The 27,095-nt window shown below is 34.7% G+C and overlaps 1 protein-coding gene across 1 annotated transcript; it reads left to right on the plus strand.

The window, feature by feature from the left end:
- On the plus strand, nt 1–27,095 carry TMF1 (TATA element modulatory factor 1). The gene is made up of 17 exons (XM_045529659.1): nt 1–462; nt 3,542–4,749; nt 6,624–6,727; nt 7,709–7,835; nt 9,138–9,243; nt 12,651–12,793; nt 13,004–13,170; nt 13,293–13,449; nt 16,094–16,186; nt 17,194–17,350; nt 20,380–20,572; nt 21,444–21,513; nt 21,744–21,836; nt 22,716–22,817; nt 23,462–23,614; nt 25,608–25,733; nt 26,457–27,095. The coding sequence occupies exons 1-17, from the start codon at nt 321–323 to the stop codon at nt 26,598–26,600; spliced, it is 3,285 nt and encodes a 1,094-aa protein (XP_045385615.1). The 5' UTR covers nt 1–320; the 3' UTR covers nt 26,601–27,095.

Here is a 27,095-nt window from a genome sequence, read left to right on the forward strand (position 1 = left end):
AACCCTGGGCTTCCGGATGTGACGTCAACGTTCCTTTCTCCTCTTCTTCCGTCTGTCGACGGAACTCTGGGCTCCCGGACTTGGTTGTTGTGTACGTGGAAGAAGCCGGCGCATGCGCACACAGTGCCCTCCGTCTCAGCTGTGCGGGAAGAGCTGAGGGTAGGGTCCCCGGCTCGGGGGAGCCTGTTGGGGTCATGGCCACCCGCTGACAGGGCCAGCCGAGCGGAGAAGGGAGGCGAAGCCGTTCTTCTGCACCTCTCCCTGGGCCTGAGGCCTTGCCGCTTGGTGCTGTTGCTGCCGCTGCCGGCTGAGGAGGGGCGATGAGTTGGTTCAACGCCTCCCAGCTCTCCAGCTTCGCTAAGCAGGCCCTGTCCCAGGCGCAGAAGTCCATCGACAGGGTCCTGGACATCCAGGAGGACGAGCCGAGCGCCTGGGCCGAGACCATTCCGTACGGAGAGCCGGGTAAGGCAGAGGAGTGGGCTCCCCGGGCTCCCGCAGGCTTCTCTTCTCCTGAGGCAAACGGGTTAAGCGGTGTAGAAGGGGGCCCATTCTTCGCTGAGAGAGCTCCCAGGAAGTAATTTCTCCCCGGCCCCTTCCTAAATGCTGCTTTAGTCTCCACGTCTGTCTTTGCTGTTTTCCTGAGGGAAAATCCGGCCCAGGTTCCTCCTTGCCTTTGGCCCTGGGTGCGGGTCCCGCCGACTTCCGTGACACGGATTTGATTTGTTGGTCTTGTCCCCAAGCCCTCCCTCAACTCACCTCCCAGACACAACCTTCCTGAACCTCGAATTGCTTCGCGTCTCGGGCACTTTTGGATCTAAGGTCTAAAGTATGTAAATTATCAGGGAAGGAAAGAACAATCGCTAACACTTAATGAGCACTTGTGTGCTTGGTAGTGCATGAGGTGCTTTTTTATGGCTTTCTTATCTTCAAAACAACTTCTCGAGTTAGGTTGGTTAATGATCTGTGTTGTACAGAAGAGAAAAATGCGGCTCAGAATGGCCAAGTAACTTGCTCTAGTTCACACAGCGTTGAGGTGCAGAATATACTGGAGATAATACCCGTGGAATCTGTAGCCCAAGCTTTTTGGATTGTATCAAATTTTTATTTCTGAATAGCTGAGCCTGTCACATTCCTGAAAGTTTAATCTTTCAGGCATCTTCAGTTACTTTTGTCTCTTAAGTCTAAGGAACGGTTTAGCATTTTGATGTGTGGGGTAAAGATTTGCAGGTTTGGGGAGTGTGACCCTTTTTGTGAAAAAGGATGTTATTCTTGATTACTCTTCCTCGTTCTAATTTTGCATGGGTAAAGAGTCAGGACCTAATTTGAGGTACCTCATTTTAAGATATTTTGGTTCATGTGTGTATGTCGCTATCTCGTTACTTTTTACAAGATGTTATGTGACCTTGCTGGAGTAACTCAACTTGTTTCATGTGTACCCCACATTATGAATTACTAAACTTTAGAGATAGAATCTAAGTTTCAAATATAAGGATACTTGTTTTCTGAAACAGGTTATCCAAAATAGACTCAGGTTTTAGTGAAATGCTATAAATGTTTATTGATCACCTGCCATGTTTTAGATTACAAAAATGACCATAGTCTTCAGAATGGAGTAATTTAAATGGATGTCAGGTAACCTGGGAATTATATAAAGCATTTTCCAAGAGGCAAAACCAATTCCTGTCATTCATTAAAATGGTGGTAAATTAATCAGTAGACCGAATCTTGCGTGTTCATTTGCATCTTTATCACATTAACTGCCATGAGAGTTGTATTTAAGTCATGCTAGTTTTGAGCCCAGGGCCTCATGAAGCATACATAACTCACATATCTCTTCACCTTGGGAGCTGCGAGAACTATTTTTCAAGTTTCATATAACTCACAAAAAACAATAAAAAATAACAAATTTTTCATTAAATTAGAAAGGATCGTTTTGTTTGCAAAGTTTTTTTTTCAACTTTCATAATAAAACACCATGGCCCCAAGGAAAAAAAATTTTTTCCAAGTGTGGCAGTCAATGTGTTAATTGTGGTTTTCTCTGTTTTTCATTGTTTTCATATATTGCACAAGTGGATGTAAAACTATGTCTCCAAACTGAAGTTTTATATATACTTTTCATCCTAATTGCCTTTGAAGTCATATGAAATGACACTTTACTATAGAGCTTTGATAGTTTTTAGGAGCTTTTAGTTACTTTGTTCTCTCCAGCAACTTCTAATTGTACAAGATTTGTGATAATTTTGCTCAGCCACTTTTTTTTTTTTTTTTTTGTGACAGAGTCTTGTTCCATTGCCCTGTGTAAAGTACAGTGGTGTCATCACAGGTCACTTCAACCTCAAACTCCAGGACACAAGCGATCCCCCTGCCTCAGCCTCTCGAGTAGCTGGGACTGAAAGGCGCATGCTACCACACCCGGCTAATTTTTTCTATGATATTATGTGGTAGAGATGGGGTCTCACTCTTGCTCAAGCTGGTCTTGAACTCCTGAGCTCAAGCAATCCGCCTGCCTCGCCCTCGCAGAGTGCTAGGATTATAGGTGTGAGCCACTGCGCCTGGCCTCAGCCACTTTTTAATTTATAAAAGAAAAAATTTTTAAAGTAATGCCTTAAATATTTTATCCAACATACCATTTTTTGTTTATCACCAGGTTTTTAGTAGTAGCTATTTTTATGACTGTTGTGATAATTACCTTTTCCCCCCCAAGAAGATAGTTATTTTCTTCACAGTGTTTTTTAAAAACCCTGATGTCAACTACCTCCTGTATCAAAAAGCAATGGTTCTTTAAAAATGCATATTTCTCAAATTCATAATGACCTTCTAATTGTTGACATAATTTGGAATTTAGGAGGAGAACAAAACTTTCTCTTAGAGTGAGTTTGGAGAGTGGGACTTGGAGAATGGACTTGTCGATTAAGAGTATGAAAATGAATTTGTTCTCTAGAACTTACTGTTCTTATTTGTTTAATTTGATCTTTGGAAAAGAACATTTGTCACTGGTATCTTAGGTTCAGTTTTTGAGTGTTGTCCTCTGTCTAGCTCATAACTATTAATAAATTTTGCTACTGATATTATCAGAATAAAATTAATATGAAACTGATTACATAGGTAGAGCCATTTTGCAGTGACTGCACATGACTTGTAAGTAAATATACTGCCTTTTATTGTGAGGTGAATCATGTGTATCTTGGACTTACCATGTGTTATAAAACATACCATTACTTCCTTAATTTCTTGTGGGAGGGAATAACATCCTTGCTTCTGGTAGTCCAGGCTAGGTCTAGTCTTTTATCTGTGCTCCTACTTCCTCTTGGGCAGATCCACTACTTTTCTTATTTAAGGCCCAGAGTTAACCTGGGAGCTAATTAATGATGTAGTAAGCAAGTGCTTTAGCTGGTACAAATTCCAGATTATATTTCATAGGCTTTTTTTTCTGAGTTTATATTGTATTGATTTATAATAATGATTGAAATATTAATATATGTGTACTTTTCTTTCTTAATGTATTTAATATATAAATATATATATATTTTTTTCATCAAAGGAATAAGTCCTCCTGTCAACGGAGGATGGGATACTTCAACCTGGGGATTGAAATCAAACACCAAACCTCAAAGTCCACCAATAGCCTCTCCTAAGGCAATTACAAAGCCAGTTCGAAGGACTGTGGTAGATGAATCTGAAAATTTCTTCAGTGCCTTTCTCTCTCCAACGGATGTCCAGACCATTCAGAAGAGTCCAGTGGTATCAAAACCTCCAGCTAAATCACAACGGCCAGAAGAAGAAGTAAAAAGCACCTTACAGGAATCTTTGCACACTGGACAGTCAAGAACTACTGAAACAACTGAATCAAAAGTAAAAGACTCGTCTCTGTGTGTATCAGGGGAAACTCTGGCAGCAGATACTCCATCACCTAAAACTGAAGGCAAACATGAAGAATCTGTTAATAAAGAATCTGACATGAAGGTGCCAACTGTACATTTGAAAGTATCTGAAAATGTAGTTAATGTAAAAACAACTATGGAAAGTGTATCTAATATATCTACACAGTCTGTCACAGCAGAAACAAAGGATATGGCTTCAGAAGCTAAGGAACAAAAACATGAAGACAGACAGAGCAATACACCTTCTCCTCCTGTTAGTACCTTCTCATCAGGTACTTCTACCACCAGTGATATTGAAGTTTTAGATCATGAAAGTGTAATAAGTGAGAGCTCAGCAAGTTCAAGACAAGAGACTACAGATTCAAAATCAAGTCTTCACTTGATGCAGACATCTTTTCAGCTTCTCTCTGCATCTGCTTGTCCTGAATATAATCGTTTAGATGATTTTCAAAAACTCACTGAGAGTTGTGGCTCATCTGATGCTTTTGAAAGAATAGACTCATTTAGTGTACAGTCATTAGATAGCCGGAGTGTAAGCGAAATAAATTCAGATGATGAATTGTCAGGCAAGGGATATGCTTTAGTGCCAATTATAGTTAATCCTTCAACTCCAAAGGCTAAGGTAGTTGAATCTGTTGAAGGAAAATCTGAAGAAGTGGTAAATGAAACGTTAATTATACCCACTGAGGAAGCAGAAATGGAAGAAAGTGGACGAAGTGCAACTCCTGTTAACTGTGAACAGCCTGATATCTTGATTTCTCCTACACCGATAAATGAAGGACAGACTGTCTTAGACAAGGTGACCGAGCAGTGTGAAGCTGCTGAAAGTCAGCCAGAAGCACTTTCTGAGAAAGAAGATGTTTGCAAGGTAACTCTATAGAATGGAAAGTGCTTTTTAGAGAGTAAATCATTTGTTTAAAAAATATTTCCATTGATGCATAATAATAAGTATTGATTTAAAATAGCATTTTGACATTTCAGTATAGCATTAAGGACCTTAAAATTCAACAATTATTGATATTATTTGAAATTTCCCCCAAGACAGTTATGGTAGAATAAATTGCTATTTCAATATAGCTAAGCACAGAAGTTTCCATGTTACATCTTTATTGCTGAGTCTTTATCACCTTAAACTTCTCTTATGCTATGCTTATTAGTATGCCGGTTTGCAAAGGACTGTTTTCTTAAGTTAACATGTATCTTCAACTCCTTTGCAGATAGATGTGCTAAAATAAACCTAAATGTTATGGTTTTTCTTTTTTTTTTTTTTCCTCCTCCTTCCCCCATGGTTTTTCTTAGATCAGAATTTTTTTTTGCGTATTTACATTATTTGTAGCAAATCTTAAATGAGAATTTAGTTTTTATATTAGATATTCATGCTTTTGTTATTAAATTTTAATATTTTCATTGATATTGTAAGGAGTATACGTCTTCATATTGCTTCAGTTTGTTTTCTCTTCGTGTTATTTTTGATATCTTCTGTTGATAGCTACATCTCATATGAATAAGAAAAGGAAATGTCCAAGGAACAAGGGCATTGCTTAGGAATGGCAAATTGCTTCTACCTAACACATATAAAAGGGAAATGATGTAAAGTCTTTAATTGACAGTAAGTCACAGTTTTGGTTTTTCCTGTGATTTTTAGATATAGAAATTGAGTTGGATCTGGCATCTTTAATAGACTCCTGAGATATAGGATGTCTTGAAGAAATGTCCTGTAAGTGTCGTGTAATGAATTATTTAATATCAAAAAAGTGCCAGATTCTGTTACCTAGTTTTAATATTATTCACGAACAAAATGCCATTCAATATTATTCCAATTAGTAATAGCTATATACTACAAAATATATGGTATCAATTTGAATTCCTAGAAACCAACACTAATTACTATCAATAAGATATTTTTTAATGCTTTCAATATACTTAAGGTAAGTGATTTCCAAATTAATCTAGACCTAACTGGGTTAGATTTTTGTATTTTGAGTCCAGAAGACACCCTTCTTCCCTGTTATATATAAGTTTATCACTACTTCAGCAGGACCTAAGGAATAAGATATTCTATGCATTAATTTTTGTTTAGCTTTATACTGATATATTCTGGAGATTTTAAAATTACATGCCTATGGGTTTTCTAAAATTACGTTTATTTTTGAAATGCAATGTATCATACTAAAAAAAATAATTACATGATTGGGTTAAAGAATAATAAGGAAAACAGACACTTGTATATCCACTACCCAGCTAAGATATAGAATATTACCAGAGGCTTTGAAGCCCCTTTTTGACTTTTTTTGATTGCATCTATCTCTTTTCCTCTTTTGGTGAATACACAGACTGTTCCATATTTTTGCTGTTAACAAACAAGTATTCTAAATGTTCTTATACGTTTTACCTAGTACACTCACATGAGAGTTTTCTCCTCTAAGGTACACCCCAAAGTGGAATATTCTACATTTGTAGATCTCCAACTAGATATTGCCTAAGTGTTTTCCAAAGTCATTTGTTAATTTATGTTCCCACCAGCTACATGGTGTACTAATTTATATTCTCCTACCAGCTTTGTAAGAGTTCTTATTGTTCTGTATCCACTGTGTTCCCAGTATTTTTTTAATTGTCTTTGTGAAATAGTGCTGTTTTTATTTATTGTGGTGATTGGGTTACCTTTACAACTCGTCACCTGCATGTAGAAATGGCATTTTTAAAAATTGAATGTTTTGACTTTTATGGATTCTCCTTATCCAGACAGTTGAATTTCTGAATGAAAAACTGGAGAAAAGGGAAGCTCAGTTATTATCTCTTAGTAAAGAAAAAGCACTTCTAGAAGAAGCTTATGATAACCTGAAAGAGTAAGTATTTTACAAATTTGAATAATTTTACACATTTTGTGGAGGCCCATATACTTTTTTGTTTTGTTTTGTTTTGTTTTTTTGAGATAGACTCTTGCTCTGTTGCCCAGGCTAGAGTGCCGTGGTGTCGGTCTGGCTCACAGCAACCTCAAACTCCTGGGCTCAAGCAATCCTCCTGCCTCAGCCTCCCAGGTAGCTGGGACTACAGGCGCATGCCATGCTTGGCTGATTTTTTCTATTTTTAGTTTCCCCAGCTAATTTTTTTCTGTATTTAATAGAGATTGGGTTTTGCTCTTGCTGAGGCTGGTCTTGAATTCCTGACCTACAGTGATTCTCCTGCCTCAGCCTCCCAGAGTGCTAGAATTACAAGTGTGAGCCACCACATCTGGCCCCTACTTTGTTGTTATGTAAGAATATTTTTGAAATTAAAATGTTTAATAATTTACCGTTTATGATTATTGAAAATTGAATAGTATTTCAACTATAACCTTACTTAAAGATTACTTTTCTCCTAAAACTATCTTTACCATATTACCTTTGGCATTGGAGAGAGGTGTTTTGCAAAAACTTAAGACAGAACCTTCCCTTTATTATTAAATAATATTTTCATATCAGAGCTGTAAATATGCATTTAAGGAAAAGTGTGATATTGTAGTTAAAAAATTACTGAGTATTGGTTTCCTTTAAGGAGGTGATTGGGAAATGTGACAAAAGAAGATTCAGAATTGAAACATTTTATTCTTATTTTTGCACATCAAATATTGGTGACATTTCACTTTCTAATGGGTTTTCTTTGAAGTATTTTAAAATAAATTTAGCAAGTAATTTTTCCCTTAAAAGTTAATAGACCTAAAACTGAGCTATTTTATTAAGGTATATATTGGAGAAAATGTTATCTTCCTTTTGAGAATTGAAGTCATCTTGTTACTTTTGGGATATATAAACACCATCTTCATTCTTAAATATTATTTTAACTTTAAGTGAAATGTTTAGAGTGAAAGAAGAAAGCAGTAGCATTTCTTCCTTGAAAGATGAGTTTACCCAAAGAATTGCAGAAGCAGAAAAGAAAGTTCAACTAGCCTGCAAAGAGAGAGATGCTGCTAAAAAGGTAATAGAAATTTAAAAAATAGTAATTAAACTCTATAGAGACATAGATTTTTAAGCAGTACATTTATAATATTTTGTATTGGGAAAAATAAGATGGAAAGGGTACCATATAGTATATTAACATTTAAATTGTAGATTTTTTCATATAAATTTATAGATTTTTGATACTTTAAAAATCTTAACAAATATTTGTATAATTTATATATAAGTCCTTGCAAGGTATATAGCGAGAATCATTAGAATAATTTTTATAAATGATAATTCCATCAAAATAAATAATACTTAAATCTAAATGGTACTGTATAAATAAAATTTTATTACTCTTATTATTTTCCAGCCATTTCAGACTTATCATTCTTATATATTTCTTCAAATCAAAGTAATTTTAAAATATACATTTCTAGTGGTTATGGAGACATAATGTTGACTTACTCTAATGCAGAATTTCTTAACCTTTATGCTATTAACATTTTGGGTTGGATAATTCTGTGTTGTGTGGGACTGTCCTGTGCATTATGGGATGTTTACTAGCATCCCTGGCCCCTATCCGTGGCATGCCAGTGACACCCTCCTTCTTGCCAGTTGGGGTAGTTGAAAATGTTGCCAGACTTTGCCAAGTGTCCCCTTGGTAGCAGTCACTCCTGGTCCAGAACCATTGTTCTAATGCTTCTAATTTGGAACAGTTGCCTATTTCAGAAATTGGAAACAGCTAAGGTTAGGAATTATTGCTTGCATCCCAACTATTACTATTAATAATAACATTGTCTCAGCATTTGGCCTCTCTCAATTAGATTGCCTTCCCCCTTGACCAGTGTTAATTGTTAATTTATAATTTTTCTGTGTGTACTCCTACAAAAAAGAAATAGGTCATGCACTTCCATCCGTTTGGTTGCTTTAATTAACTGGCTCATTTCAGGTAGTGACAGTAACCTGAGACTACCTAAGTACCTAACTAATGTACCTCTTCCTGTACCTAACTGTACTGTGTTGTTCCAAGTGTCATACTTAGCTGTAGAATACATGTGTAGACATAGTGAAGAAGGGTATTGAAAGTTAAATTATTGTCATTTATACTTCCATGTTAAAACTTGCTTATGTATCTGAATTTAAGTTTTACATGTCATACTTGAAGCTATTTTCTTAGTCTTAGTTAACCAAGGCAATAGGTAAACTGAACAAAACTTACAGATTCTTACCAGGAATGTAATTATGATGGCTTCTTTGGATGGGGGAAAAAAAACTGAAAAATATACCTCGAATGAAAGTAATTCTTTATGGTATTCACAGATTTTTTTTTTATTAGGAAATCAAAAATGTAAAAGAAGAACTTGCCACTAGATTAAACAGTAGTGAAACTGCAGAGCTTTTGAAAGAGAAAGATGAGCAGATCCAGGGGTTAATGGAAGAAGGTATGTAAAGTATTTAGTTGATTATGAAAAATATTGTAAGAATAGGAAAAGTACTTGCCCTGTGACTAGTTGATGTTTCCTAATTAAAACTATTGGAAGCAAGGAAGGTTTGTACTTAAACCATAGAAGGTAGGTGACAGTTTATGGAAGAATGGGGAGTAAGATGTAATGAGACAAAGATATATATATGCATGTAGCTTTTTGCTTCTATGGAGGTTAAAAAAAAGCAACAAAGAAAACAACTTGAAAAATAGGCAGAAATTTGTGCAACCATAAGAAAGCTTGTAACAGTGTTAAGACCCTGTCATTTAAATCAAGATATTTGAAGATTATAATTCTGGGATACATATAATACCTGAATCCCTAGCTTTGGTTCTGTATAGTATTATTCTGGCATTCGATAGTGAATTTTTTATTGTATTCATGTTTTAATTTTTAAATTATTAAGTATTTTTGTCCTTGAAAAGATTTATGGTTAACAGGGTTATAGAACTTAAAGATCCATCGATCCATCATGAGATAAATCATTACAAATGGATATGGAATTAATTTCTGTATGTAATATCCTAGAGGAGGTTTTGAAAAGGTTAGTCAAATGAATTTCTCTTCTTTCTTTTTTTTTTTTTTTTTTTTTTTGAGACAGAGTTTTGCTGTGTTGCCCAGGCTAGTGCCGTGGCATCAGCCTATCTCATATCTCACAGCAACCTCAAACTCCTGGGCTTTAAGTGATCCTCCTGCCTCAGCCTCCTGAGTAGCTGGGACTACAGGTGTGTGCCAACACGCCTGGCTAATTTTTCCTATTTTCAATAGAGACAGAGTCTTGTTTTTGCTCAGACTGGTCTCCAATTCCTGACCTCAGGCAGTCCTCCTGCCTCGGCCTCCCAGAATGCTAGGATTACAGGTGTGAGCCACTGTACCTGGCCTCTTTCTCTTCTTAATTGAAGTTTTTTTGGTTATAAGAATAATATTTGCTACTTGCAGGAATTTTTGAAGTTATAGGAAAGTATATGAAGAAAGAAAAAATAGATTAATCCAATTTTATAAGAAACTATTAATTCTAGTTTCTTTTTTATACATTTTTCAATAGATTTTTCTACACAGTTAAGATCATATATTAATTTTCAATCTTCTCTTACATCTCCCTATGCTTTGTTTATCATTATTATTTTTTTTTTTTTTTGAGACAGAGTCTCACTCTGTTGCCCTGGCTAGAGTGCTGTGGCATCAGCCTAGCTCACAGCAACCTCAAACTCCTGGGCTTAAGCAATCCTCCTGCCTCAGCCTTCCGAGTAGTGGGATTATAGGCATGTGCCACCATGCCTGGCTAATTTTTTCTGTGTATCTTTTTAGTTGTCCATATAATTTATTTCTATTTTAGTATAGACGGGGTGTTGCTCTTGCTCAGGCTGGTCTCGAACTCCTGAGCTCAAACAATCCACCCGCCTCGGCCTCCCAGAATACTAGAATTACAGGCATGAGCCACTGTGCCTGGCCCTGTTTATCATTATTAATGGCTATATTTAAGTCCATTATATGGGTGTCTATAATTTGTTTTACTATTTTCCTAATGTATTTTATGTCTAAAATATTAATATTACAAATATTGGTGGGATGAACATTTTTGTGCTGAAATCATTGAATTTCCAGAGAAAGTGTAGTTTGAGAACAATTGGAAGTAGTCATTTGGAGGAGTTAGCTTTTCTCAACTTTTTCTTTTTCATTTATTCAGCTAATATTTATTGAATTATGTCAGATACCATGTTTGATAAAATAATAAATATGATATACTCCTTGCCCTTTAGGAGCTTAGTTTAGTAAGAGGGAAATATAGGTACACAGATAATTATAAAACACAATTCTAAGCACTGAAGTAGAAGCATGAAGAAAGAATTGATAAAACACATAATTTTTTTTTTTTTTTTTAAGACAGGATCTTGCTCTGTCACCCAGGCTGGGATACAGTGGCATCATCATAGCTCACTGCAACCTCCAACCCCTCGGCTCAGGCTCAAGCGATCCTCCTGCCTTAGCCTCACAAGTAGCTGAAACTATAGGCATGTGCCTCCATGCCCATCTAATTTTTTATTTTTTGTAGAGACAGGGTCTTGCTATGTTGCTCAGGCTGATCTTGAACACCTGGACTCAAGTGATCCTCCCCTGCCTTGGTCTTTCAAAGTGTTAGGATTACAGATGTGAGCCACCGTGCCCGGCCAAATAATTATTGCTACCTCAAGATATCTCGAAGTCATTAATTGCCATGTGTTACAATATTAGAGACTGAGAGGAAGGCTAAAGTGCATGGTTTTGTAATTTTAAAAAATTATTTAAAATATTAATATCAAAATATCACACTTTGGAATTTAGTAATTTAGTCATGGAGTGGGCTAATATTTTCTTTTGCACAGAATGATTTCACAAAGGAGTATTTGCGTATTGTTTCCATTTGCCCCAAGAATATTTTTAAAACTTACAGCTAAAGAGCTAAAAACCTCAAAGCTAAAGCATACTATAGTGAATACCTGATTACTTCATTATCTAGACTCATGAAATGTTAACATCTTGCCACACCTCTTCCATATCTTTCTACACACAAATACTCTACCCTTTTGTCAAACCATTTGAAAGTACATTACAGAAACCATAACATTTCACTCCTAAATTCTTTAGTGTACATCACTCAAGGGCAATTACATATTCCTTCACAAGTACATCATTATCATACCCAAGAGAGTCAGCTTTAATTCATAAGTGTAATCTAGCATGTATTTCATTATTTATCTCAGTTGTCTCAGAAAATGTCTTTTATAGTTAGTCGTTTATCCTGCCCCAGGATCTAGAGTTTGCCCATTGCATTTGGCTTTTATGTCTCTTTAGCCTTCCATGGCTTTAGGGTAGTTTTCTCTTCTCATGACGTTGAAGACTCTGTGGAGTCCAGGGCAGTTGTCCTACAGATTGCCTCATTTTAGGAATTTGTCACTTTGTTCATGCTTAGATTCAGATCAAATTTCTAGTAGGAAATATCATGGGTGATACTGTACATCTACATCACTACATCACATCAGTAGGCACATAACGTCATACGGTACCACATTGGTGATGCCAAAACTGAATGCTTGGTTAAGGTGGTGACTGCCAGATTTTTCATTGTAAAAGCACATTTTTCCCTTTCATAAGTAATATGTGGGAGTGATTCTCTAAGACCATGTCAATATCCTATTTCCTAATATCCTGTCACTTCATAATTTTAACATTTATTGATGATTCTTGTCCAAATCATTTGTTACATTAGGGATCACAAAATTGTGATTTTGAAAAAATTTTATTATGTCACTGGTTAGATAAAACATTCTATTCAGATTTTAAAGGAGTTGTTATCATTTGAATTTACGCATTTTTACTATCACCAGGAGAAAAACTTTCCAAACAGCAGCTGCATAATTCTAACATCATTAAAAAATTAAGAGCTAAAGACAAAGAAAATGAAAATATTATTACGAAGCTGAACAAAAAAGTTAAAGAGCTAGAGGAGGAGTTGCAACATTTAAAACAGGTGAATACAAATCATTATTCTTTACATATATATTGTTATTAACTGGTTTATGGAGCATTTGAAATGATTTAATGGGATGTATCATGTGAGAAGAATTTTTTAAATAATGTAATAGATGAATAAGATTTTTCTTATAGTTTCCTGGAATATAATTATTTACCATGGTATCATTTATTGAAAAATACTTTTGTCTGTTTATATAATGTATAGGTCCTTGATGGCAAAGAAGAGATTGAAAAACAACATAGAGAAAATATTAAAAAGCTAAATTCTGTGGTAGGACGCCAAGAAAAGGATCTTGGCAAACTTCAAGTAGATATGGATGAACTTGAAGAAAAGAACCGAAGTATTCAGGCTGCCCTGGATAGTGCATACAAGTAAGAAAGTGAACAAATATGCAACCCATTTAGAATGAATTATCAGAGTAGGATGTTGAGGAAATACTTTTTCTATTTTCTGATCATTAGCAACATTTATAAACTCAATCTAATTTTTTAAGAGAACTTACTGATCTTCACAAAGCCAATGCTGCGAAGGACAGTGAGGCACAGGAAGCTGCTCTGAGCCGTGAAATGAAAGCTAAAGAAGAACTTTCTGCAGCACTAGAGAAGGCCCAAGAAGAAGCCCGTCAGCAGCAAGAAACATTAGCGATTGAAGTAAGCAATGGATGATGAATTAAAGTAGTCTTTTAAATATTTGTTTATGTTTGTGCAAATTATACAGTTCATTGGCTGGTTTGAATCAAATCTTATGTAGTGGTGTATGTGTTAGATTTCGAAGCATACTGGATGAAGAGTTTAGTTGTGTGTGGTTTTTTTAAACTGTTGTTAAAGTGATACTTACATTATACCAGTATTGCTTAATTTTTTTGTGTGAGTTTCAGACCTATTTGAGAGTATTATGAAAGGTAGAAGGACCCTCTTATCAGAGAAATGCATATATGCACATAAATATTAGATATAATTTCAAAAGAATTCATTTGACTCCTGAGTTCATTTATAACATTTGTGGAAGCATGGACCTCAGATAAAAAAGAAAAAAAAAAAATTGGCAGGCTTTGTCTTATAAAATCATGAGTTGATGGGACATATGGGTTATTTACACTTTTTTATTATTATGAACAATGCTGCTATAAATATTCATGTATAAATTGTGTGAACATATATTTTAAATTCTCCTGGATATATATACCCTTGGGTTATGTGGTAACTCTATATTTAACTTTTTGAGGAACTGCCAGACTTTTCCATAGCAGCTACATCATTTTACATTCTCACCAGCAACAGATAAGGGTTCCAGGTTTTCCATATTGTTACCAACATTTGTTATTGTCTGTTTTTTTAATTATAGCCCTTTTGGTGGGTATGAAGTAGTAATTGAGTATGGTGTTAATTTGCATTTTTTAATGATTAATGATGTTGAGCATCTTTTCATGTGTTTATTGGCCATTCATATATCTTCTTTGAAGAAATATATTCAAATTTTTTGCCCATTTTTTAATTGGGTTTTTTTTATTGTTATTAGAGTTCTTTATATATTCTACATAGTAGACCCTTATCAGATATAGGATTTGTAAATATTTTCTCCCTTTTTGTGAGTTGTCTTTCATGTTCTTGATAGTGTCCTTTGATACACAAAAGTTGTTAATTTTGTTGAAATCTAGCTTATCTGTGTTTCTTGCTTGTGCTTTGGCATCATAGAAAACATTGTTTACTCCCAGGTTATGTGGATTTTTATCAGTTTCCTTCTAAGAGTTTTTTAGTCTTAGCTCTCACATTTAGGTCTTATGTGGATATTCAGTTGTCCCAGCACCATTTGTTGAAAAAACTATTCTTTTCTCATTGTATCTTATGTACTTTTGATTTAATTTTACATATTAAATATGTTAAATATTTACATGATTCCAAAGTGAGAGCTATTAATATATATCAAAATAAAAATCAGATACTTGCTTTCAACTTAGCTCCTCCCCATCCTCTCTCTTTGCCTATAGGTAACCATTTTAGTAGTGTTCAGTTTGTCTTTTCAGTGTTTGTATTTGTAAATGCAATAAAATATTTATATCTTTACATTTACATATTTTTATATATATACACATCCACATTTACTTACACACTTATTTATTTATATATCCGTCATCCTTTTTACGTAAAAGATAATTTACTATTTATACTGATTTATAAATTGCTTAATTTACTTAGTAAAACATCTGATGATCACTCCATAATAGAACATAGAGCTTTTTAAAAAGTCTCTTTTTACATTTTTATAATACTGTATGTTTAGCTGTTATTGATATTTGGGTTGTTTCCAATATTTTGCTATTATAAGTCATGCCATGATCCATATATCCCTTGTGTTTCTGCCACTCTATGACTGGGATAGATAAAACATCAACATTTTAAGTTAAAAATACGAATAATAAGTTAAGTTAAAAATTTAAGTTAAAAATTTTAAGTTAAAAATTAGAACAATAATAAAAATTGGGGGAATGGGAGGTAAAGCATGTATGAGGCTACCGTCCAGAAAACCATCACCTTTCACAAGTACTTGCAGTTTTGTGTAGTATCTGCTTATCCTTATCTCCTTGTACATATTTTTTGTAATTGATATCATACATATTATTTTCTAGTTTTTCTATTTAAGATTAAATCATTTTTACATGTTTTATGCATTCATTGTAATTTTTAATGGTTATAATCATGTTTTATCAACATTTAGAAATACAGATTACTACCGATAGATGTTTAGAATATTCCTGTTTTGTTTTTGCTAGTGTAGCGAATACTGTAGGGAGCATCTCTGTGTGTTTACTTCTGTTTCATAGAGTAAATTCCTAGGTCTGGGACGACAAGATGAAAGGATGTGAAAGTTTGATGATTCTTTAAACATGTTACCATGTTTTCCAAAAAGGCAATGGCAGTTTATAATGTGTGCAGTATGTATAAGTGAAGCACCTAGTTTTTATAGCTCACATAGCTCTTGTCACATTCCACCTTATGTGGCAAACGTTTATAGATGCATTGTCTCTTCTCCAATATTGTCTGGTAATGGCTGTGCCATGTACATATTTATATGCTTTTCTTTGCCTAACAGTGCTTTTCTAAGGAAATACTGAATATAGATAAGATTTTGGAATTGTTTGATGAATAGGATGTGTGATAATCACATGTAAAAGCTCATTAGATAGTATAAAGTATTATATGTGAATAAGCTGATACAAAACAAAACATGTGGTTCGCAGGAAGTTGTAGATAATGCTTTGACATTGTTTGTGTCATTGTATGCCTCCTCTTACAGGTGGGGGACCTTAGGCTGGCACTGCAACGTGCAGAACAAGCAGCTGCCAGAAAAGAGGATTATTTACGCCATGAAATCAGTGAACTTCAGCAGGTACTGTCACAGTTTTCCTAAACACAAATTTAAGAAGTATGTGGTTTTCTAGAAATAAAAAAAATGATTTAATGCAATAATGTTCATAGAATTGAGAAGATTACTACCACACTTACCATTTGCCATGTTTTTGTGCCTTATTTAAATAAAGTCAGAGTGAGAACCTTAAAAATGTATGCAGGAAAATCCCTAATTTTTTTTTATAGAAAATAATTTTATCATGATAGATTTATTGCATGTTCAGTATTGCTTTTTTGTTTTTAATAGCTAGTTTATTAATAATTATCAGTCTTTGATTACTGTGGGGCAGATGATCAGTGCCCAGTTTCAGTGCCACTACTTGAATTTTCTATCTGTGAACCTGTATAGGAAAAGGGAGAGGCAGTACAACTTAGTTTGATTTTTCTGTTTTTATAAATAGTTAGAAATATTTGGATGAGGAGTTAACTACTTAGAAGTTTCTATAAAGTCTTTTTTTACCTTCAGGTAATTAAAGACTATCTTAGGCCGGGTGTGTTGGCTCATGCCTGTAATCCTAACACTCTGGAAGGCCGAGGCGGGAGGATTGCTTGAGCTCAGGAGTTTGAGACCAGCCTGAGCAAGACTGAGACCCTGTCTCTACTAAAAATAGAAAAATTAGCCAGGCATTGTGGTGTGTGCCTGTAGTACCAGCTACTCGGGAGGCTGAGGCAGGAGGATCACTTGAGCCCAGGAGTTTGAGGTTGCAGTGAGCTAGGCTGATGCCACTGCACACTACCCAGGGCAACAGAGTGAGACTCTGTCTTCAAAAAAAAGACTATCTTAGAAATGCTTGGTAAAGAAGCACTTATTGAGATACTCTTAGGCAACTTAACTCTAACAGAAGAATTAAACAGTTCGAAAAATAGTTTAATAAAAAAGCAGATGAGTCTCGGAAAAATAATTTTTTCTAGAAATCTCATAAAATTTAGGTTTGCTGGTGTTTTTATTGCTTTCAGTGGTAATGACTTAAGAATTTCATGATTTAGAGGCTCCAGGAAGCAGAGAATCGAAACCAAGAACTGAGTCAAAATGTTTCATCAACAACAAGACCATTGCTTCGACAAATAGAAAATTTGCAAGCAACCCTAGGGTCCCAGACATCGTCATGGGAGAAGTTAGAGAAGAATCTTTCTGACAGGCTTGGTAACTGCTTTAGTTTTTATGCTTGATGCAGAAATCCTTACATCTTGTTTATAGAATTAGGATAATGGTATGAAACTGAAATTCACTTGATCTGATAGTTACATTTTGTGTCCAACATATAGATTTTACCTCTTCTTTTCCAATATCTTAATTGTGACTCTTTCAAACCATTTTTTTCCCTTACTTAATACGTCAGATACTTACTAAAATACTTCTATGTCATTCTTTCATTCATTTTTACGGACTGCTGCATTGAGGTTTTCCTTGTCCATTGCTAAATCTGACTCCTTTCTAGTTTGTCTGCAATTAGCATAAGAGGTAGAGGTCAGGTATGATTCTAGTCACTGGTAGAATTCCAAGAGCAGAGACAGATCTAAGGAGAGTCAAGATTAAACTCTAAAAAAGAGATACTATGGAGTCTTAAGATTCCATACTCTGCTTCTTGACAGATATGCCCCAGGTTGCCCTTCTGTGCTGTTAATAAAAAGAAAATTATTGTTCCAAGATGTTTTTCTTTACGCACAGATAGGTAGTGTTTGTTATGCTAGGTATCCCAGAAGCTAGCACATTCATGAATAATTCATGTGTTCCTTCTACACCTAATCCTAACGGTAATTTGAGAGATGACAGTGTAGTGACAAAAACAGACCTGAATGGGGGTCAGGAGACATGGACTCAAGGTGTTGTGTTGAGTCCATGTCTTTTGTATCATCCAGCCAAATAGTTTGGAACAAGTCACTTACATTGCTCCAGACGCTTCCTCTCCCTCCTTGTGAATGAGGAGGGATCAACTAGATTAGTGGCTTTCAAGCGGGACTCTTGGATGCCTGTGGGACTGTTGTCATGGTGAGAGGGAAGCTGGAGAAATAAGGCTTCTGGGCTTCTCAGACTGCTTTAGTGAAAATAGGACCTCCTTTTTCTATCATTTTTTTATTGGAGTTCTGTGCAAGATTTTGTCTGGAGAAAGATTCATCTGTTTTAAAAAAATTCATTGAACTAGATGAACCTTCATATATTTTTAAATTTATAGGTATAAATTTTAGGTCTGTCATTTTTCTATGACAACTCTTTTGAGACCAATGTGATATGAAATATGAGACATCTGAAATTAATAACTTCTGAAATGAATATTTATTTAATAATGAATGAAAGTTAGAAGCTGGTATTTTTGTGGTTTTTAGGCTGGAGTCTGTGTACCCTGGGGAATGTGTGGTATTGTGCAGGAATATAGGCAGAGCCTTAGAACACACACACCATAGAATGCTATTTAGAGGAGCATAGATGTGCTATGGTGCAGAATGTACAATGTAAAATAAAGGTATTGTTATGTCTGTTTTGGTTGGGATAAACATGAGAATTCTTGCCTTAGTTAAATCTGAGAATCTTATCTACTATTTTTTTAAATTGAGATAATTGTAGATTCACATGCAGTTTTAAGAAATAATATAGAAAGGTTCCTTGCACACTTTGCCCAATTTCCCCAAATGTTAAAATTTTGCAAAATTAATGTATAATATCACAATCAGGATATTGACATTTGTACAATCTACCAATTTTATTTAGATTTCTCTAGTTTTATTAGTACTCATTTGGGTGTGTATTAGTTCTATACAGAACACCACTCTTGTAGGTTCATATATCCATCACCATAATTAAGATACTGAAAAGTTCCAATACCACAAGAGTGGCCCATGTTGCCCTTTTATAAACACACCTACCACCTTCTCAACCCTCCCAACTCATCCCAAATCCCTCGCAACCACGAATCTGTCCTCTATTTCTAAAATTTTGTTATTTCAAAAATGTGAGATAGATAAAATTGTACAATATGTGACGTTTTGGGACTGGGTTTTTTTGCTCAGCATAATTCACTGGAGGTTCATACAAATTGTTCTTTGTATCAATAGGTTAGTATTTTTATTGTTGAGTTTCATTTCATGGTATGGATATTACCAGTTTTTTTATTCACCTGACAAAGGACGTCTGGGCTGATTCCAGGTTTTAGCTATTACAGACAAAGCTGCTGTGAACATTCACTTACAGATTTTAGTGTGAACATAAGTTTTTATTTCTTTGGATAAATGCACAAGTGTGCAGTTGCTGGGTCATATGGTAGTTGCATGTTTAGTTTTTTAAAGAAAAGGCCAAATCATTTCCAGAATGGCTGTATATACAAGAGTAATCTAGTTTCTATATATCCTTACTAACATTTTGTGTTGTCCCTTTTTTTCTTTTGTTATTCAGACAGATCGGTAGTCGTAATTCATTATGATTTTAATTTGCGTTTTTCCTAATAGCTAATGATATTGAACATCATTTCATGTCCTTATTTTCCATTTGTAATCTTCTGTGGTGAAATGTCTATTTATGTCTTTTTCCCATTTTCTAACTGGATTGTTTGTATTTTCAATGTTGAGTTTTGAGGGTTCTTTATGTATCCTAAATATTATACTGGTCCTAGATATGTGGTTTGCATTTATTTTCTCCCAGTCTGTAGTGTGCTTTTTCATCCTCTTCACATAGAGCAAAAGTTAAAAATTTTAAAGGAGTTTGTTTTGTCAGTTTTTCTTTCTATGGCTTATGCTTTTGGTGTGAAATCCAGGTACTCTTTGCTTAACCACTAGATCCTGAAGATTTTCTCCTACTTTTTTCATGAAAGTTTTATGTTTTACAGTTAAGTCTATGATGCATTTTAAATTAATTTTCATATATGATGTGATGTTTAGGTTGAGGTTCTTTTTTTTTTTCCCCCTTATGGATATCCAGTTGCTCCAGAATCACTTGTTATTCCACTACTCTTTTAATATGACTTCACTTTCAAATTAAAATACTTTGGGAAAAGAATGATAAAGCAGATATAAGTTAAGATCAGTTCATTTATCTCAGTAGGCATTCTTGCCTTGGGCAAATAAGTAGTTATCAGTTTAAATGTGGCTACTTGTGTCACTAAAAGTTTGAAGTCAGAATCACTTGGTGTCTTGGTCTCTGGGGTATATGTATCTGTGATTTCTTTTCTATTCTACAATCAGGTGAATCCCAGACCTTGTTGGCAGCAGCAGTTGAAAGAGAGCGTGCAGCTACAGAAGAACTCCTTGCCAACAAAATTCAGATGTCTTCCATGGAGTCACAGAATTCTCTCTTAAGACAGGAAAACAGTAGATTTCAGGCCCAGCTAGAATCAGAGAAAAATAAGCTAAGAAAACTGGAGGATGAAAATAATAGGTGAGCATGTTTTTTGAGTGATATTCTTGGTACTTTAAGATATTGTAAAGCACTTTTGAAAAGTATGTTGTTGGCTGTTAGCTTCATATCACTGAGAACTAAAAGTAAACACTTTTAGTAATTAAAGTCAGGGTCATTAGTAATAAGATATTATAACAAAATAGAACTGGAATTCATTGGACCTAATAGGGGTTCTTGAAATTGTGTGGCGTGTTTTGTGTGTATTTGCATTTTTCCAGGGAAAGAATTCATACCTTTAATTGGATTTTGAAAGGGGCCTATAACACCACAAAATAGTCTGGAGACCACTCATTGGAATCATTTTTATATTACAAGGGTTTTAGAAGCATTCCAGTCTTTCTAAATTAATGTCTGGGTTCTTGGAAACCACAAGCTGTAAAATCCATCTATCTGAGATTATATTAAGGCCATGATTAGTGTGTTTTTTACCCTGTGAATTCTTCCTTGGAAATTTTACTTTTTAAAAAAAGCAGTCAAGTAAAAATGATTTATAAAGTAAAACATCTGAACTTTTATAAACATTTTTATTTAATGTAAAACTCCCTAATAAGCTTTTGCAGAATCTGAGCATATTATAGAATGGTGATAACTCAAAATTATTTTTTATGAAGCCTCTTTTTAAGTGAAATCTTAACCCAGAACAGCACTAAATAAAATGCACAGAAGTAGAGCTTTTTCATGTATAGATTGGCTTCTGAGTGGAACCCAAATGATCTGAAAAACATTATTGAAAAATCACTGATGTTGAGCTGGTAATTAAAATAAAATGTAACTGGAGTTAATAAAGTAATGAATTTGTAATAGTCTGTACTGTCATCTTTTTTTGTTTTAATTTCCTCTGGTTTAATAGGTACCAGGTTGAATTAGAAAACCTAAAAGATGAACATGTAAGAACACTTGAGGAGACAAGGAAAGAAAAGGTATTTCTCTTTGTGTTCACTCACCTATAGGGCTTACATTAAGAATAGTTGGGAATGGTGGCAAACAAATGAGTTGATGCGGTGAAATGAGTGATGCCACTGCTTTTAGAACTTGATCTTTAATAGTAAAACAAATAGGAGTTTATACTTTATGTTCCTAACTTTGAGATTGACTTATTATGATGGCATGAATTGGTATCACAGAAATTGTCTATTTCTTTCGCCATTAGACACTGTTGAATAGTCAGTTAGAAATGGAAAGAATGAAAGTTGAACAAGAAAGGAAGAAAGCGATTTTCACTCAAGAAGCAATAAAAGAAAAGGTATTGAATTTTGTTGATGTTTTTGGTTTTGGTATAACCATTTAGTAGATGTTGTGATTAATCATTGATTGTTTTACAATTTTAGCTATGCTTTATAAGTACCATTTTTTGTGCCTAAAATCAATATAGTGATCAACTCTATAGTATAATCAGTATCCTGCTCAGAATGTACCCAAAGTAATTCAAGTATATCTAAAGAGATCTGTGATTTCTAAGATTTGAATTATAAAACCTCCTGTCCCTTTCTAAATGAATTTTGTGGTCTCTCACTGAAACTAATGTACCTTATTTGGCCCATAGGCACCTTAGGAGTAAAACTGGTTTGTTTACTTTCTTTCTGATTAATGAAGATAATTTTTCTAAAGTGAGTTTCCTATATTTAAAGAATTGTAGTATACTTAGAGTTAGCATAATACATTAAAACTACCTATATGTAAATTTAAATTACCTTTTGAGTTTATTTGGAATTAAAAACAAATACACTAAAAATAAAATGGATAAGCCAGAAACTTTATGGTTTATAAAACTCATCAGTAATTTTGTGTTAAAGAAGTAGGTTTAATTGGTGGTGTATTACATAATACGAAGCAGTTAATTTAGTTGATATACTTGTATCAACAAAAACATTCTCATTCCATTAAAAAATAACAACAAATGATGTTGTTGCAATATAAATGGGTCCTGTAATGTTTTGGCCAAGTCTGTCTGCACTTTTAATTACTAAATATTACACCTTTCCTAAGACTTCAAAATCATATCTATAACATTTTATGGGAAAATTAGAATGAATCTTTGTTCTCATTAATTCTAGAAACTTTTCTTGCTTTCTCTCTTTGTTCTTTAATCTGAATAGAATTTTTTTTTTTTTTATTCTCTAAGGAACGCAAGTCATTTTCTGTTTCTAGCACTCCCACCATATCACGCTCGAGTTCAGTAAGTGGAGTTGATATGGCAGGACTACAGACATCTATTCTGTCTCAGGTGATGTGTTAGTTTTTACATGTCCTTAGTTCTTAAATTGAATAACGGTAAAGGGAATATGCAGATGGCCGACAGGCTATCACCATGACTTTGCCATCGTTCCACAAGCAGTTCATCTGAATATTTGTGGAGAAGTGCTAATTGCAATGGGGAAATATGGATGATTTTCTGCCTTTGAGAAAGTCATAGACATTTTAAGGCAAGAATTGACAGAACCGCTGGGCGCGGTGGCTCATGCCTGTAATCCTAGCCCTCTGGGAGGCCGAGGCAGGTGGATCGCTCGCAGTCAGGAGTTCGAGACCAGCCTGAGCGAGACCACGTCTCTACTAAAAATAGAAATAAAAATTATCTGGACAACTAAAAATATATATAGAAAAAATTAGCCGGGTATGGTCATGCATGCCTGTAGTCCTAGCTACTCGGGAGGCTGAGGCAGTAGGATCGCTTAAGCCCAGGAGTTTGAGGTTGCTGTGAGCTAGGCTGACGCCACGGCACTCACTCTAGCCCTGGCAACAAAGTGAGACTCTGTCTCAAAAAAAAAAAAAAAAAAAAAAGAATTGACAGAACCATCTTGTTTGAACCTTATAATGGAACTTAGTCCATGTTAACTGAATAATTGTATATGCTTTTGTAATTGAACATAGGATGAGTCTCATGATCAATCATTTGGACCAATGTCTGGATCAGCAAATGGAAGCAATCTTTATGATGCTGTAAGGATGGGAGCAGGATCAAGCATTATTGAAAATCTACAGTCTCAGCTAAAGCTAAGGGAAGGAGAAATTACTCATTTACAGGTATTAGAAAAATTAAATGTGGTAGGCCTATAATCCCAGCACTTTGACATGCTGAGGCAGGAGGATTGCTTGAGGCCAGGAGTTTGAGACCAGCCTGGGCAAATAGTGAGACCCTGTCTCTACAAAAAATTTAAAAAGTTGGCTAGGTGTGGTGGTTTGTGCTTATAATCCTTGTTACCTGGGAGGCTGAGGCAGGAGGATCGCTTGGGCCCAGGAGCTCGAGGCTGCAATGAGCTATGATTGTGCCACTGTACTCCTGCCTGGGTGACAGAGTGAGACCCTGTCTCTGGAAAAAAAAAATTAAATATGCTATAGAAGTAAATGAAAATTTGGGCCCCAATAAATAGCATCGTTCATTTCCACCTTAATTCTGAGCAAATTGAGAAATAAAATGAAATAGTGGCATGTGAAGCCCAAAATGTATCACATATATTAATAATAAAGACTAGCTGGAGAAACCAGCCTAGGGTAAGAGCCAAATGAGCCTGCTAACTGATAGTCAGAATTAGGAAGACAACTTTACTCTGTCACTGGAAATGCTGAGCTGGGATAGGCCTCCCCAAATGTTGCAGCCCAGTTAAGACTTAGAAGCATCCAGGAGCAGAGAATGCCTGCTTTTTTCAGGCAGCTCATTCCTAACAGTAAAAGGGAAAGTGGCTGAGCTGAGCATGCCCATTTTATTATGAGTTGCTCCAACTCCCCTAGCAAGTAATGAATAAATGGGGTGTTAGAACTATAACACCCTGCACATAAAAGGAAAAAACATGACTTGTTGATGAAGAATCTCCCCATCTTTTTTGCTTTTTAAAAACTTTATACAGTGAGAAATGTTAAACTGTTTTATAGGTTGAGTATCCTGAATCTGAAAATTTGAAATCCGAAATGCTGCAAAATCTAAGACTTTGAGCACTAACATTATGTTCAGAGGAAATGCTCATTGGAGCATTTCGGATTTCCAGATTTGGGATGCTCAACCAGAAAATATATATATAAAATGCAAATATTCCAAAATCTGAAAAAATTTGAAATCCAAAGCACTCTGGTCCTAAGCATTTTGAATAAGGGATATTCAGCCTGTACCTTTTTTCAGTGTTAAACTTGGTACACTCAGAAGTAAGTAAAATTGCTTCTTCTATTCCTATTATTATTTTAGTGCTATGAAAATATTACTCTATTAAAGAACTTGAATTAGCAAAAAATAGATTAGAATACTCTTAATCCCGGGTATGTTCGTATAGCCCAATGTGCTTGAGGGCTCTAATTAATTTCTGTGGTAGTGGCTGGGCTCGGTGGCTCACACCTGTAATCCTAGTACTCTAGGAGGCCGAGGCGGAAGAATCGCTTGAGTTCAGAAGTTCGAGACCAGCCTGAGCAAGAGTGAGACCCCGTCTCTACTAAAAATAGAAAGAAATTAGCCAAACAACTAAAAATAGAAAAAAATTAGCCAGGCATGGTGGCGTGTGCCTGTAGTCCCAGCTACCTGGGAGGCTGAGGCAGGAGGATTGCTTGAGCCCAGGAGTTTGAGGTTGCTGTGATGCCACCGCACTCTAGCCCAGGCAAAAGAGTGAGACTCTGTCTCAAAAACAAACAAACAAAAAATTCTGTGGTAGTGATGATAGCTTTTATCAATATGACCTACACAGATGGGGCTACATTAAAAATTTAAAGTAAGTGTGTATTTCTCTGGATTCTTATAACAAATTAGAATAACTGAAATATTAGAGAAAAATATATAGTTGTATTTTTTTCAAACAAATGCTGGTATTTTCTTTAGTTCTTTATCTCTCTGTTTTATAGTAAACCCTGTAAGTGGTATGCCTCTGAAGAAAGTTCGGGCTCTTTTTCTGCCACTGTTTCTTTTACTTAAGAGAGCTAGCTAAGGGTTGCATTTTGACATGTCTATTTCTTCAAAAATAACACATTAAATATTTTTATATTGGAGTATTAAACAAGATATGTTTTGATTTAAACTGTTTTTGGTAATGTTTCTCAGCTAGAAATTGGCAATCTAGAAAAAACTCGATCAATAATGGCTGAAGAGCTAGTTAAATTAACAAATCAAAATGATGAACTTGAAGAGAAAGTAAAGGAGATACCCAAACTTCGAACTCAGCTAAGAGTAAGTATTCTTCACTTACAGATGAGTCTAAGGTATTTTAATCCAGTACCATTAAATGTCATATTTTTAGTTTATGTAAAATGCATGTATGTATGCTTTAGTGATTTTTTTTAATTAAAGAGTATTGATATTTGACCCTGGAACTTTAAAAATGAATTTTTTATCTTGAGTGTGTCATTACATATCCAAAGTATTTTTCCCAGTGTGTTTACTCCCAGTATAGGAAAAGAATTAGATTTTATTTGGCCAAGTCTCATTTATAATATTTAACTTTGTGTGAACTTAGTAGTATATTGTCGATTGATGTTATATGTATCATCACAATTATCATATTTGGATATTAGGAGACACTGTTAAGCCATAAATGAGAATATATTTTCTTTTGACTTTTCCTGTGGGCCTAATACTTAAACTACAAGGAACCGAAGAGACTGAAATTTCATTGCATGCTTAAATTAATGGGAGAGGAGAGACTAAGCCATACATGGGGAGAATTACGGATTTAGTGGAGCCGTTTGATAAGATTGACAGCCATCTAGCTTGCTTTTTAATAAAACTTCAGTTTTTTGCTATTTATTCCAGCATAGAGTTTAATTTTCAAAAGACATGAGTATACACTTTAAATTGTAATGTATTTACTGTTGATTCATGTATGATAATATAAATATATTAAAGATGTTCTGTATAGTTATTTTAAACATTGTAAACAAATACATTTTGCAGGATTTGGATCAAAGATACAACACTATTCTGCAGATGTATGGAGAAAAAGCAGAAGAGGCAGAAGAACTTCGATTAGATCTTGAAGATGTAAAAAATATGTATAAGACCCAAATAGATGAGCTTTTAAGACAAAGGCTCAGTTAACTTGTGAAAATTGAATTCCCATCGAACTGAATGTAAACATTTACTAACTAAATGTAGACTTCCAATAAATTCTTTTATAGAATTAGAAAATGGGATTTACTATACAGTACAAATTTTTTTAAGGTTGTTTTACAGTATGTAGTAATATTTACAGTTAAATTATTTTGTGCAATATCTGAACTTTATTTTTGAAACTGTTCTTTAAAGATTTATTTTTAAAACATTCTCTTTTTTTTTGTCTTGAATAGCAGAGATTTATTATCCTCATATCAATATGGCTAAGGAAGGAGAGTGGTATTCATATATGTATTGTAGATATATAACTAGTTGTATCTATAATTTATATATGTTTGTATATACTGAGAACATTTAAAGGGTAATACTAACATTGCAACTTTGAAATCTTTCACATTTAAATTTTCAACATGTCTTAATTACTGCTCATGAAAATGTATAAGAAGTGTTAAAAAAGTTATTAAAACTATGATTATTAAA

The sequence above is a fragment of the Lemur catta genome, chromosome 18 (assembly GCF_020740605.2).
Source record: "Lemur catta isolate mLemCat1 chromosome 18, mLemCat1.pri, whole genome shotgun sequence".
In the NCBI taxonomy this organism is placed as follows: domain Eukaryota; kingdom Metazoa; phylum Chordata; class Mammalia; order Primates; family Lemuridae; genus Lemur; species Lemur catta.

Bases quoted from the DNA above. Each gene is read 5' to 3' on its own strand.
- TMF1 (XM_045529659.1), top strand. From the start codon at position 321: ATGAGTTGGTTCAACGCCTCCCAGCTCTCCAGCTTCGCTAAGCAGGCC. The intron at 7,836-9,137 runs GTAATAGAAATT...TTTTTTTATTAG, and splicing joins AGAGAGATGCTGCTAAAAAG to GAAATCAAAAATGTAAAAGA. The intron at 16,187-17,193 runs GTACTGTCACAG...TTCATGATTTAG, and splicing joins AAATCAGTGAACTTCAGCAG to AGGCTCCAGGAAGCAGAGAA.